Source organism: Eucalyptus grandis, chromosome 5, assembly GCF_016545825.1.
Source record: "Eucalyptus grandis isolate ANBG69807.140 chromosome 5, ASM1654582v1, whole genome shotgun sequence".
Taxonomy (NCBI): domain Eukaryota; kingdom Viridiplantae; phylum Streptophyta; class Magnoliopsida; order Myrtales; family Myrtaceae; genus Eucalyptus; species Eucalyptus grandis.
This window is the reverse complement of record NC_052616.1, coordinates 55,571,405-55,586,109: the sequence shown is the minus strand read 5'-3', so window position 1 is coordinate 55,586,109 and position 14,705 is coordinate 55,571,405. Positions and strand designations below refer to the sequence as shown.

Genomic DNA, 14,705 nt, shown 5'->3' with positions numbered 1-14,705 from the left:
ATTGAAGAAGTATATCGATGTGCATGATGCTAAATGGAAAATTTTCACATCCACGAAATGCCGTCGTTAAAAGCACAACCAACCAAACAACCCAAACCCTTCAGTTTTAACAAGCTGATACATTTTCTTTTTAAAGAATTGATATGCTCATAATTACCTTCTGATCATATCTCTAAAACTGGCTTCAAAGTCATTCTCAACAGAAGTTTTGACATGACACAACCAAGAACAGATTCTGATACCAGAAACATCTCATGAAGCACATTTTCTATTTAAATATATTGAAGTGAAAAATACCTCTGGAAAGATGCAACTAATTCTCATAATTCCATGGTTGCGACAAGGAAACCTCTGCAGTTGATGCTTCAAGTCCTTTTTTGTCATGTATAGCACATTTGAGAATATTATATTGTGCAGTAATACTCATAAAGAGCCCGTGCATATACCTCCTTCGCCTGCAAAGGGAATGAGGACATGTCAGGGACCATGCTTGGAAGACGCAACGAGTATTAAAGAAAGGAAAGAGAGAGCATTGGTTTTCTCATTGGTTACTGACCAAAAAAAAAAAAAAAAAACGTTTTTGAATTTTCTGACAGTACCATAATAGCATGTAAAGAGTCACACCAGCTTAGTCTTTTCACAATAAAGATTATTGATTTTCACTTCGAGCAAGAAAAGAATCTAAAATGGAAGACCTGGAAAGATCTGTATAAATACCACTGCATTGGCTTCTCTATGCAAATTTTCTCTGACATCACTAAAACAATGCCGATACTTATTGCCATCCAACTATTGTAAATCAAACCAAACTCACAAGAACAAAAACATTATACAATTAGGAATTCAATTACTTTAATTTAGAAGAAATCTGGAAAAGTAAGGTAGATATATTCCAAAGAGATAAAATACACACACTAGTCAGTTGCAACAAGTAGTGATAGGGACCTGTTCACGAGTCAACATAAGGACCTGTTCACGAGTCAACATAAGGACCTGTTCACGAGTCAACATAATCTCCGGTCCAACTGATAACCCAGCACCGTGGAAAGTAATCACTCTTTTTTCACCAATTTCTTTCTCCACCTGTAAAGTTGCACCTTATGAGACAGAATAAAGATGTTACAATAAGAGATACGTACATCGTGTAGATTCTAAAACCTGGGGTGGAGGTGGCATGATATCATAGCACAATAATGCTAATGGGTAGAGATGTCCTGGCACGGCAGAATGTTCCACAAGCCTCCTCATATTGTCTAGCACAGCAGAATCAAAGGGTGCCTGCCCACTCTTTTATATCAGAATCACTGAAAATGGCAGATGACAACGACCAGAGAACTAAATGGATTTTAGTGAGCAGACCAAACTTTTCTATCTTCGAGTGGCAGAATGAAGTAAACACAAGTGATTACAACTATGGTACTGTATGGAAGTTCAGTAAAGCATATTTGACATACTCAAGAAAGAGCAGCAGCAGAAAAGGAACTCTGCTGCACAATCCCAGAGAGCAGAGTGAAAACCTACCGGATGCCATTCTCCTGTAAGAGGATCAGGACGATCTCTGCCACCACTTGGCGCAATCCACAGTAGTTGTGATCCACCCCTGCAATGCTCAGGCATAACTAGCATATCATCTCACTTGTAGTAAGAGCATTGGTCTACTTATGAACATGAAGAATCAATGTAAGGACAAATAGAGGAGGCAAAAGGTGACCAACTGTTCACATTAAATAGGATCTTTACCATCAGTGCATTTTCACAGGAGCTGAAGATACATCACCGTTCAATTGTTTTCATATATGAGATTGCATTCACATGAAAAGCTGTGAACGTAGTACCTTAAAAAAGCAAAGCCATTTCCTTCAAGCTTCGTGTATTTGATCTCCTTTTCATCTCAACAAGCTCTGGAACATCAAACATATGCTTTTTCGAATATACACAAACAAGGTTCCTAGAAAAAATAGAAGATTCGAGTTATGAGCTTGCCTAATCACTCATCAGCATGCTAAACTTTATAACTACTCATAAGGATAGAGATTTTAAGCACCTTCCCATACTGAAGGGCTTGCAGAGTGGATCTGTTACAACTCTATCTCCAGCTACATAAGTCTACACTAGAAGATAAAAGATATGCTCAAGCAAGTGGCCTACTTGTGGCCTATACTCACGAATGAGGTAATAATCAAGTCTAATAAAAGATAAAATCTGTACCACATTCTCCGCAATATGTGAATGTGTTCCTTCAAGAAGCAGAGCAATAACAGCTGGATCTGCTTCCGTTTGGTGGTTGGATATCAAAACGACGTTGTGGCCCTGCAATTTAAGATATAAATTAGCATTGTATAACAGTTGGATCCTCTTCTATAGTGATCTGTTGCCTCTATTTACTTTGTGAAGCAGCTAAAGTCAAATTTGATGTGCATGCATACAATAAACCAGAATCATTTATAAACAGTTTCAGATCATAATTCTACATTACAAGCAAGCAGAATGCAATCTACTGAATGGTAATTTCATTCAGTGAAGAGCAATAGGAAAGGCCAAGAAGTGAAATATATAAGAGTCCAAGCTAACACTTGAATCACAGAAAATATACTGTACAAAAAAAGAACAAGAGGGATATACTATGGCTTTCAGTTATTCTTTAGACTAACAAAAACAATTTCAGTTTAAGAGGCAATGTGAATGGAACAGGTTTCAGTAAGACACAGAGTCATCATCGGTCCATTTAAAGGAGAAGGGTAACAAAAGAACTATTCACCTCCTGAAGTTTCTCACAGATTTCATCAAAAACAGGAATGTTTCCAACATATGAGTTTCTGCAGAAACGAAAATCAGAAGCAAAGAGCAAATTAAGAGATATGTGAGAGTAAAAACAACTCAGAAATGCTAAGAGATATCTAGAGTAAAGTAACTAATTAGTCAAAGGTCCAATGAGAAAAGCTAGCGCAGGAGCTTTCCCTGTTTAGGGATAAGTCCATAAAAACCCTCTGAAAACAATTTAGGAGTTTGCAATTCATATATTGAGTTAATAACAGAAGCTTAATTCTTAGTATTTTATTCTCCCTAGTATTCTGAATTATTATTTAAAAAAGAGGACAGAAGGGACAGTGTTTTTGCACTTTCCTGGAATGGAAATCAATTTTTCCTAAAGCAATTAGGGCTGAAAGGGGTGTAAAGGTGGAAAAAAGACGTCACGACAAAGTGGCAAGTTTCCTAGAAATGCAAGTTAATTAAAAGTAAATGTGTAGGTTCATCGCTAGAACGTCATGGACCTTTGACATGTGAAGCCAAGCCAAGCAAATTATAGAACATAAATAATTTGAGTGCCTTTTAATATTCTTCAGCGAAGCTTTGTGAAGGAAGTGAGCACAAAATTATCGATGAACCTGAAATCAACCAGAGGATGGATGTAATTTTGACCAAACATATAGTAGTCAAAAGGCTCCCTTGCTGCTTTGTGGTATGGAGGGAAGATAAAAGGATCCTGAAAGATTACTGCTTTCTGTCGGATCAAAAGTTTTACACATCCAAGAACGAGCAGATAACCAGCGAAGCTCACAATCAACCTAGCCTTCAAAATGCATCGGCGATTATACTCTGGTAGTCACCTTTTGACAGCGAGAAGTCCGAGAACGAGCAACAGCAAAGGAGAACCGTGACACATGGAACCTGTGGAAGGGATCAAAGCAGCGACACACCAGTAGGCAAACAAGCAGCTTCCTTCCTACAGAGATCGAACGGAGCCAAACCTGCGTAGGGAGACATCACCGACTGCTTCAACCAGTAGCCTTCGCCAACTGCAGGCGGCACAAACAAGAAAAACCAGAAATCGTATCGGAAAATGGACCTCCAAGATTTCAAGGGAGGAGGGGGCGAGGGGGCGGTGGATCGGGGATGGGGAATCGATCGACGGAGCGAAGAGAGGCGGAATTACGGCGGCGAATGCTGGTGAGAGGGGTGGCGACCTCGGGGCGGGTGGATAGGCGGAGGTTCCTGGGGAGGTAGACGAGGGCGAGCCGGAACGCGACCGACGCGACGACCCATGTCCAGAACCCCGAGCGCACGCTTCTGCTTCTTCGTCTCCGTCTTCTACTTCGACGTTTCTCTCTCCTCCATTTTCGCCGTCGTGGTTCGATGCGTTGGCGTCGGACGCGTAGGCGGAGGCGGAGGAGACGGGGGCGACGGACTCCGACGCCGACGGAGGCAACCGGCGGAGGCGGAGGTGGAGGGCCGTCGGCGTCGCGTTTCGCTGGAAGAGAGGCACGACTTCGCGGAGGGGGAAGAGAGAGAGCAGAGCGAACGTCGCGAGAGGGAGGAGGAGCGTCGGCGACGTCGGCCTCAGCGTGGGGGCGATGAAAGCAACCAGCGGATGCGGAGGGGAGAGAGAACGCAGGTCTCGATCGTTCTCTGTTTGTGCTTCTGCGAGGAGAGAGAAAACGAGAGAGAGAAAATTGCAGAAAATTTAATTGAGGAGAGAGAAATCTCTTGGGCGGGAGTCGACCTGTCTTTTCTTCTGCAGCGAGCCGAGCTGAGCCAAGCCGAGCCCGCCCCTATTTTATCGTGAGGAGAGAGAGGAGAGAGACAGAACCGCTGAAACGGGGAAGTGGACGACGTGGACTGACACACGGACAGGTGTCACGCAATGAATCGTTCAGAGCACCGATTGCGTGGCACTATTAGGTACCCAATATTTTCTCATATTCGGCCTGATCAAAGTGAAGTACATGGAACCGACTTCAATTAGGATTACACAGAATATACGTTTTCATGTTAAAGTTCGCTATTCAATACTATGCTTGGCTGTCAATTAAGTTCCTTACACTCATATTTTCATGTGGCCTCAGTCTTCCCAAATTTACAAATAGTACCGTGAATATTGGCGAATTCTCATATCTCATTCTGTAATTTTTGAGTTAGAGTTGATTCCCAATTCCCGAGCATTCCGTTAAGGGCGCGTCGTAAGCATTTTATTCAGTTTGGACAATGGTGGTGCTGCTTGGCTGTGAACAGGTTGGTCAAATTGTCAGATTTCCTTTAGTCCCATGATTGCCTTTCAGAATAGCAAAAGGTATTTTCAAGTTGAACTTTGTCGGTGACGCATCTGACCATATTGGGAACGGGAGGGGCTTAAATAGATAGACTATTCAAGTTAACGGACCAACAGTGGACTTTTGTACAAGCTTATAAGCACTAAAAAGAAAGACTACGAGAAAATCTCAAGAATCGGTGGCAGTCAAGGTTGTACATCAACATAGCCCAAGAGCCCGAAAGTTCCGCTGAGAGCTGACAGAATAGCATTCCTTACTTTTAAGTATCGGTACCCGCACGTCTCGCTCTCAATTTGGGAAATATTTTTTCTTTCCTCTCTCCGGGTGAATACCCCAAATTTTACGTGCCAGAGTTCAAACGGTACTATTGAAAGTCATACTTAGACCACAAGCATATAATGACTAAAAAGATGAGACTACAATAAAATCTCAAGAACCAACTAAAGCCAAAGGTAATATATCCATTAGAGCATGAGCTCGTCCTTCACCATCTCCCTCCCTCTTCTCTTCTCCATCAATTTGTTCATCGGCAACTCTCACACAAGCGAAGCAGCACTTACTTATAACGCCTTCAAATGCTCCGGCACCAAACAATTCCTTCCTGGTTGCACCTACCAAAAAAACCTCAATGAACTCCTCTCATCACTTTCCTCCGCCGCCAATTCTGCCGGCAACAACAGCAGCAGCAGCGGTGGATTCTCCAACGCCACTGCTGGCAGCCCACCAGACCAGGCCTACGGGATCTTCCTCTGCCGTGGCGACATCGATGCCCTGACATGCAGCAACTGTATAGGCACCGCAGCCCAAAAGATTGGCCCGCAATGCCCCGGCAAAAGAACCTCCATCATCTGGTATGACGTATGCATGCTGAGGTACTCGAATCATCCCATTTACTCGGTTATGCAAACAGCCCCTGCGTCGACACATGCGAACAGATCGAGCATCACAGACGACCAATCTCGGTTCATTCAACTGCTGAAAGAGGCCTCGGAGGATGTAGCACGGAAGGCCCCGAGCAGCAGATCGGGGAAGAAAGTGGCCGCCGCAGAGGCGGAGCTCGCGGACTCGCCACAGCTTTACATGCTCGCTGAGTGCACACCCGACTTGACGCCATCGGACTGCCGCAAATGCCTCCGTTGGGCAATCGCACATCTCCCTCAGGCGACGCCAGGAGGAAGAGTGTTGACTCCCAGCTGCAACGTGAGGTTTAGGGAGGACCGCTTTTACAATGCCACCGCGTTGGGGACTGTGGTGGCGGTGGGAGGGCGACCACCGGTCCAGCTTCCTTCTGCTCCTGCTCCGGCAACCGGACCTAAAGGTACCCAGTTTCGTTCTACATTTTTTCTTTTTAGTTTCTCTCTCTTTGCAGCAATTTCGGAGATTAAAATTACTGTTTTTTGCTTGGGAAATAGTCAATTTTCTTTTACAAGAGGTGTTTGATCGCAGCTGAATTTCCATCATCATATTATGATATTGTCGTCAATTTAATTTCATTTAATAGGACAAAAGTAAAAGATAGACTTAATCTACCTAAACGAACACAATCATAATCATTGATCATATAAATCTTATCATAATATCCACACATTTAATTGTTACGATGATCATTATATGAATTCTTTATTATTTTTTACCAAAAAAAATGCCATCTTAAAGTCAAGTCGTGAGCGAGTGGATGCATACATTTCCCGGTAAATACGGGCACGAGTGGACCACAAGGGACTGACAGCAATTTGCCATTGGTGGATTCCACTCAAAGTCAAGTGACCGACTAACAAGAGCCCTTTCAAGGTGGCTTCTATATATATAAATATATATTTTCCGAACAATGCACGGGAAACCAAATCTCCCTTATAAATTGATTTACAAAGTAATTTGTCGGACAATTTCTCTTTGTAACTTGTTACAGATACCGATACTAATAATGAAGAAATTACATATATAGTACTTGTAATCTCCATTTCCTAATTTTGAAATGGTGTTCCACATAAGAATTTGTCTTTGATTTCTTCTCTTTTATGTTACGCATTCACTTTCATCTAAAAAGCTTTTCAGATTAGTTTGTTAATTATCTCATGCACGTAATGATACTCGCGCAGGAAAAAGTAACAAATCTACTATGATAACTATCGCCATTATTGTTACTCTTGGAGGTGTTATGGTACTTCTCTTTCTCACTTGTTGTGTCCTTCGAAGAAAAAGAAAGAAGAGACGTGAAGTCATCAAAGGAAAGAATGGTAAATTGACTATTTGCCTTTTTTTTTTTCTCATAAACTATCTATATAATGAAAATTTCATCTTCTGAAAATTCTTTATTTTTCATAAGGAATTAGATATATTAATCATACAAATTAAGAGTCTGTTTGACATAAATGTAACATATGTAACAAAAAGATCAAGGACAATATTCAATAATGGAAAGATCAGGTTCTTCATGTTCTTTCAACTTTCAAAGGTATACTTGACTCCACAAGCATGTGTAATGCCATCAAGAAAAGGAATAGTTTGGAAATGTAATAGCTCTTTCCTGGCCTTTTAGATGAAATAGAGGCATCAATTCCACAAAAATTTCACCATGGACCTATGAAAATCTATCCCTGTCAAGGTTGGTGCATCAGAACAATTCAAATTCCCAACCACCAATATCCCTAGGAGGAAAACAAAGCTAAAGGGCACCTTCCAGACTTGCTCAGAGAAATTGCACCCAAAGAACTATGGGATCTAATCTCAGTGCTTTCAAGATACAAAAAACAGAGAGTTTGGCCTTGATCAGAAGATGATCTATTAATTGATAGATATATAGGTAGTTTATCTTGTATAGCCAACCAAAATATGAATCCAAACGAAAGCACCTAAGGTCAAAGCCAAATCAACCAATCCCATTCAGCTATCGTGCCTCAATTCCTGACAATCTCCCAAGCTGAAGCAGAGGAAAGAATGTCATTCGAAGCTGCAAAAAGAAGACTAGGGAAAAATTACACCACAAATAGCTGCCTGGATTAATATCAAGTCTTCAGCTCGCATTGGGCCAATTCCATTTAGTGTGAGAAATTATATTTTTTAAGAAAAGTAGAATCATAGGCTACTCTCCTTAGATATGTATTTAGCAAGGTCCCATTAGGATGCCATCATTCATGCCGAGTGATATAGATTTACCATTACCAACCACATAACAAGGCATTAAAACACTCCCAATCTTTAACGATTCCCTCCAACCATAGGTAGCATCTGCACTACAATTAACAAACCTAACACTACCCTCAGCATGAAGAAGTGATGATGACATATGATTCATCTCATTACTTTGTTTCCTGCAGTATTGTAGAATTTTTTTCCCTTCATGACCAATCAAGAGAGGAAAGATTGCTTTGGGGACACGACCATGCCAGTCTAATCCGGTGCCTTCATTGTGATTATGTTGCCAAGCACTGGCAACCCTATAAACGCCATAAGGAGCCACTTTGTTGATGTAGTGTGATAATCAAACTATGTTGCTCGGTAATGTAGGTGCCAAGGGCTTACCACAGTGGAGTCCTTGCAATTTGACTTGGCTACAATACAAGTAGCAACAAATTATTTCTCTCCTGAAAACAAGTTGGGTGAAGGTGGATTTGGTGAAGTTTTCCAGGTACATATGACATATCTATCAAAAACAATCAAGAATGCTTTACATGTGAATTGTAAGTAATGATGTCGAAGAAAAAGAAACATGTGAAGCTTTTCTATGTTAGTTTTTAAGTTGTTATAAAGGAATTAACAATACGTACAAAACACTTTAGGGTAGACTTCCTAATGGACAACAAATTGCGGTGAAGAGGCTATCTCGAAGGTCAAGACAAGGTGTTGAAGAATTTAAGAATGAAATTCTATTAGTTGCAAAGCTTCATCACGAAACCTTGTACGATCGTTGGATTTTGCTTGGAGGAGATGAAAAGTTGCTAGCCTACGAGTTAGTGCCAAATAAAAGCCTCGACACTTCTTATTTGGTATGTTGCAATTGAACCTTCTTATGTGCAAAATGTATAATTTTCTTGAAATCATATATCCAAAGCTTTCACTGGTTGTGGAAACTTTAAATTTAAGCCATTTTTGTTCTTTCAACTGATCATAGTTTAAGCTACCTTTGAATGAGAATACATATATTTTGGTATTGTGTGATGAAACTTCACCTTGAATTTTCTAATAGGTGCCAACTGCCATGTGCTAGATCATTAATGAATTTTGGTGCAAAGGTACAGATCCCAAGAAAAGGAGACAGTTGGATTGGCCATTACGTCATAAAATTGTTTTTGGGATTGCAAGAGGAATGCTCTATCTACACGAAGATTCTCGTCTCCGGGTCATCCATCGTGACCTTAAATGTAGCAATATCTTATTAGACAGTGAAATGAACCCCAAGATTTCAGATTTTGGCATGGCAAGGATTTTTGGAGTTGACCAAACTCAAGCAAGCACAAACAAAATAGTGGGGACTTTGTAAGTCTTGGTTTTAAAATGGACGACTCTGTAATTGGATGCCAAACTTGCTCATTTTATCTATTTAAGAATGCTCATCAATCTACATCAAAATATGCAATAATACATATGGCTAATGTTCGAATTTGCAGTGGTTATATGTCTCCAGAATATGCGATGCATGGAGAGTTCTCAGTGAAATCCGATGTATATAGTTTTGGCATAATACTTCTAGAGATCATATGCGGCAAGAAGAATAACTACTACCACCAACTGGACGAGGGTGAATATCTTGCTAGTTATGTAAGTTTCACCATGCTACCGCAACAAATATTTACACCGCATTTTTTGTAATTTTCGGCAAGTGAAATTGAAATTTCTTCGTAAAACGTAGTCCTTTAGCCTACATAAACACTTTTACAACTATTATTCGATTCCTTGGTCATATATGGTTTTTTCGCAAAATTCAAATGTCTTGCGTGATGAGTCATCGAATTAATGCCATGATTCTATTGAGATTTTCCCAACTTATTATTGCAGGTGTGGAATCAATGGAGAGATGGCAAGCCCTTGGAAGTGTTGGACCCGGCTATCGTGGATTCATATTCAAGAGATGGAGTGTTTCGATGCTTGCACATTTGCTTACTATGCATTCAGAAGATCCGACTATTAGACCCACTATGGCAACCGTAGTTCTCATGCTCAACAACAATTCCTTTACCTTGCCATTGCCTCGACATCCCGCCTTCTTCGTCCAAAGTAGCTTGTCTGGACCAAGCATTCAAATGGAAGAACTTAAATTGAACCAATCTCCTAGGAGGACTATGCCTTCATCAACAAATGGCATGTCAATTACTGAATTGTGCCCCCGATGAATGGTGGTGTGACCAAAATCCTTCTTAATGGACGGTCTTGCTATGAGAATGCTTGGCCTTCCACTGAGATTTATCATGTACAAAAAGCAAAATCTAGAAATTTGGAGAATAAGCTGTTCATTGCTGAAAGGGGGTTGTGTGCACTTAAGACTACACCTGTTATTGATCATAGTTATTAAGATTCATCTAAGGTTTTGTTACTATTCGAGGCTAAATCGTACGTAGATCCATTGTAATTAAGCATATTTGGACATTATTGTGCTTCTATAAGACTCAATCCCACTACTACCGTCCGGAACCAAATAATCATATAGGAGTGTTCGATATCTGACCCGCTAGACGACCCAAATCTTTACTTCTGTAGGTGCTCTATCCACGATGTATTGAATTCTCTTAAATCAGATGACCTTTTGGAGAGGTTATTATTGTACTTTCCTCTCTTCTTCAACCAACTTTTACGATATATTTGTTTAGCGGAAAATTAATTATTTAAAAAATATTTTCCTAAACTTATATCACTTAAAAATGAAATAGTAATAAAAATATTATTATTCATAAAAAATTTAAATATAAATTATTGTTGATAATGAAATATTTTTCATTTACTAATTATCTCAAGTGATAAAAGCCTTCATTTTTCAAAAATATTTTCCAAATCATTCATTTTCTGTTAAACAAATAGAGTCTTATTATCCTTTTGTACCTATTTAAGTTCTTTTCAAAGTTAAATAAGTTATTGATCTTTACATTGAAAATTCATTTGATGGTACTGATTATAGACCATCTTCTTCTTTCGATGTTACTCATTCAATATAAGACGTCTTTCCATGAAAGTTTTCTTCGGTTGGTCGCTAAGTTATGACTATGGAGGCTGGCTTCAAACCCATTGGTCTTATTTCATTTCTCTGGGAGGCCAATGTATATATTTTCCTTTATTCTAATACTTACGAATCTTCTGAGCTTCTTATTTCTTTGATTGATTCAAGTAACATTTTAGTTAGATGTCATGGTATTTAAATAGATTAATCTATCGCTCTTTTATTATTGAGTTGACGGGAGAGCGTCTAATTATTATCCTTTAGGGACATGCGATTAAGCCGTCCCTAACATTTTTGGCAACAGGTTTGACAAAACCCTCATCAACGACAATTTGTGTACGAGCCATCACTAGAGAGAGCTTAGGACCTATTTCGACTTTTGTGTACGGTTTTGCCCATCGCTTATCGGATTTTCCTAGTAGTGTTGTCTCATGTGGGGAACTACAAGACCAGCATGATTTTGGAAGACTTAGAAAGGAAAACGACTTAGCTAGTCTGGCTCATGTTCTGGACATGTAGTATTCGAGCATTGGTACATGACTTGTTCAAAGCATAAGATTGTTGGGATCCATTTATATTGGACACAGTGATTTTCTCATGGTATCCATTAACTTAATGAGCTATCCATTTCTTGATCTCCACACACACACACACACAAAAAGATAATAATTACCCTAGACTTTGACACCCCCCCCCAAGACTTTCTTTCAAGAGCCATCCCTGCTTCTGTGTATACCATTCGTCATACCCAACTTGGCCAAATGCATAAGTATTTGGATATTACTGATCACCACTTTATCAATTAAATTTCCTACAATAATTGACAGTGGTCCATCAAAATTCACAAGCGGTATCAACTATACCAGCTGCCAATGACAGAAGGTTTTGGCAACTTGTAGCCATAAGAGTGACTAGAAGTCTAGATGAGAAGATCTCAAGTCAAGACTGGGAGCTGAGGCCCCCCTATGCCTGAGCATTCCATTAGGAGCACATCGTGAGTATGCTCCAAGCAAGCATGTAATAGCAACTTGATTATGTTGTAATAACTGTCACTATAAACTTTATTTGCTTTACGAAAAATAAATGATATGAAAAATATTTTTAAAAAATAATTATTTATACCGTTTTGAAAATATTTAACGAAAAATTTTCTATTAATTATGAAAATTTTTAAATAAATTATTATCAAATGACACAAGTGATATTTTTAAGAAAATATATTTTAAGTTTTTATATTTCGCCGGAGCCTCGAAAAGGTGATGCGGCTTGGCTGTGAACATGTCGTTCAATTTGTCAGATTCTCTTTAGTCCATGAATTGCCTTACAGACTAGCAAAAGGTCTTTTCATGTTGGACTCTTGTCGGTCACGCATTTGACCCAATTGGAAACAGGGAGGGGCTTGAATAGAAAACTAATGTCAGATCGAGAAATCGATTAGGCAAATCAAAAGTTGATGGACTCGACTGAAAGAAAAATACGAATGTAAGGACCAAAAAGTGCACTTTTGTACAAGGTTATAATGATTATAGAGATACAACACAAGAAAATCTTTAGAACCAACGAAAGCCTGGGGTAATATATCCATTAGAACATGAGCTCTCCCTTCACCATCTCCCTCCTTTTTTTCTCCATCAAATTGCCCATCAGCATCTCTCACATCAGTGAAGCGGCACCTGTTTTTATCGTCAAAAATTGCGCCAAAACCAAACCCTTCCTTCCTCATTCCACCTACCTCAAAAACCTCGAGAGTCTCCTCTCATCACTTTCCTCCTCTGCCGCCAATTCTGCCGGCGACAACAGCAGCAGCAGTGGCGGGTTCGCGAATGCTGCTGCCGGCCAAAACCCGACACACCAGACCTTATGGGATCTTCCTCTGCCACGGCGGTCGCCGGCAGAATTGGCGGGTTCGCGAATGCTGCTGCCGGCCAAAACCCGACACACCAGACCTTATGGGATCTTCCTCTGCCACGGCGATATCGACGCCCCGACATGCAGCAACTGCGTAGCCACCGCAGCTCAAGATATTAGCCGACAAAGAACCTCCATCATCTGGTACGACGCATGCATGCTGAGGTACTCAAATCAGCCCTTTTACTCGGTCATGCAAACAGCCCGTGCCTATACATGCGAACCGTTCGAACATCACAGACGACCGATACCGAGCTGGCGGGCTCGCGACAGCTTTACACGCTCACGGAGCGCACACCCGACTTGACGGCTTCGGACTGCGGTGCAGGCCTCCGGTGGGCAATCGCACGTCTCCCTCAGGGGACGCCGAGACGAAGGGTGTTGATTTCCAGCTGCAACGTGAGGTTTAAGGAGCCCCACTTTTAAGACGCTGCTGCGTTGAGGACGTTGGCGACGGTGGGGGTGCCTAAAGGCACCTAGTTTTGTCATTTTATTATTTATTTTTTATTTTAATTTCCCTCTATTTGGGGCAATTTTAGAAATTAAAATAGCTTCTTTTTGCTTGGGAAATAGTCAATTATCTTTTAAAAGCGGCATTTGATCATAGAAATGTGAACCGCAGCTGAATTTCCATGATAATATATATTATAATATTGTCGTCAATTTAATTTAGCTTAGTAGGACAAAAGAGAAAGATAGACTTAATCTATCTAGATCAACACAATCATTCTATATAATATCTTACCCAAAAAAATGCCATCTTAAAGTCGAGTCGTAAACGAGTGGATGGATAGATTTCCCGGCGAACACGGGCCTGAGCGGGCCACGAGGGACTGGCAGCAATTTGCCATTGGTGGATTCCACTCAACGTCAATTGACTTTGACTTACGAGAGCCCTTTTAAGGGCTTTTGAACTCGTATTTTTGTTTGTTCAAAAAAAAAAAAAAACTCATATTTTTTGGAACAACGCACGGGAACCTGAGGGCCTGTTTGTTAATAGGTTAAATAATAACTTATTCTATTCCTTTATTTCCTAAATTTGAAATAGAAAATTATTTAGTAATTTTTCTTCTTTTCTCCTTCTCTTTTCTTCTTCCCCCACCAGTCATTAGTCATTGTTGGCCGTCGATGCCGGCGGCCGATGACCAGCTAGGTGAGGTTCGGCGACTTGTTAAAGGCTCACCTAGCCATTGCGAGCCTCACCCAAATCAAGCAATAACCAAAGCTCGATACCATTTTAATGAGAGAATAGTAACAACTCAAACATATCATATTAACACAGCATAATAATCTCTCCTCTTATGTAAATCTAATAAAAACCGATATAGAAGAGTAAAATAAATTTCAAGCATGCAAACACAAGGCGATTTTTTATATGGAAAACCTCCCCAGTGTGAGGAGATAAAAAAAACCATGGGATTAGAATCCACCTAAAAATTTTCACTCTCAACAAAATTGGGTAAAAAATGTTCTTCTCTAGTAAATACTAAAGGTACATAGCAGCAAAGACCTCAAGAACATCATTATTAGCAACACGCATAAATTTTTTAAGAGATCAAGAATAAATTTGACAAAAAACACAAGTTTTTATTGACTCAAGA

The 14,705-nt window shown here is 40.2% G+C and overlaps 1 protein-coding gene and 1 pseudogene across 1 annotated transcript; one reads left to right on the top strand and one right to left on the bottom strand.

Annotated features, from left to right (window-relative positions):
- Positions 1–295: 295 nt before the first annotated feature.
- LOC104447664 lies at positions 296–4,151 on the bottom strand (annotated as a pseudogene).
- A 1,368-nt stretch (positions 4,152–5,519) lies between these two features.
- On the top strand, positions 5,520–10,378 carry LOC104447662 (putative receptor-like protein kinase At4g00960). The gene is given in 9 exon segments (XM_039313922.1): positions 5,520–6,366; positions 7,504–7,561; positions 8,556–8,676; positions 8,828–9,020; positions 9,023–9,034; positions 9,287–9,524; positions 9,656–9,806; positions 10,044–10,155; positions 10,158–10,378. Coding segments are annotated over 9 exon segments (1,953 nt in total).
- Positions 10,379–14,705: the final 4,327 nt, after the last annotated feature.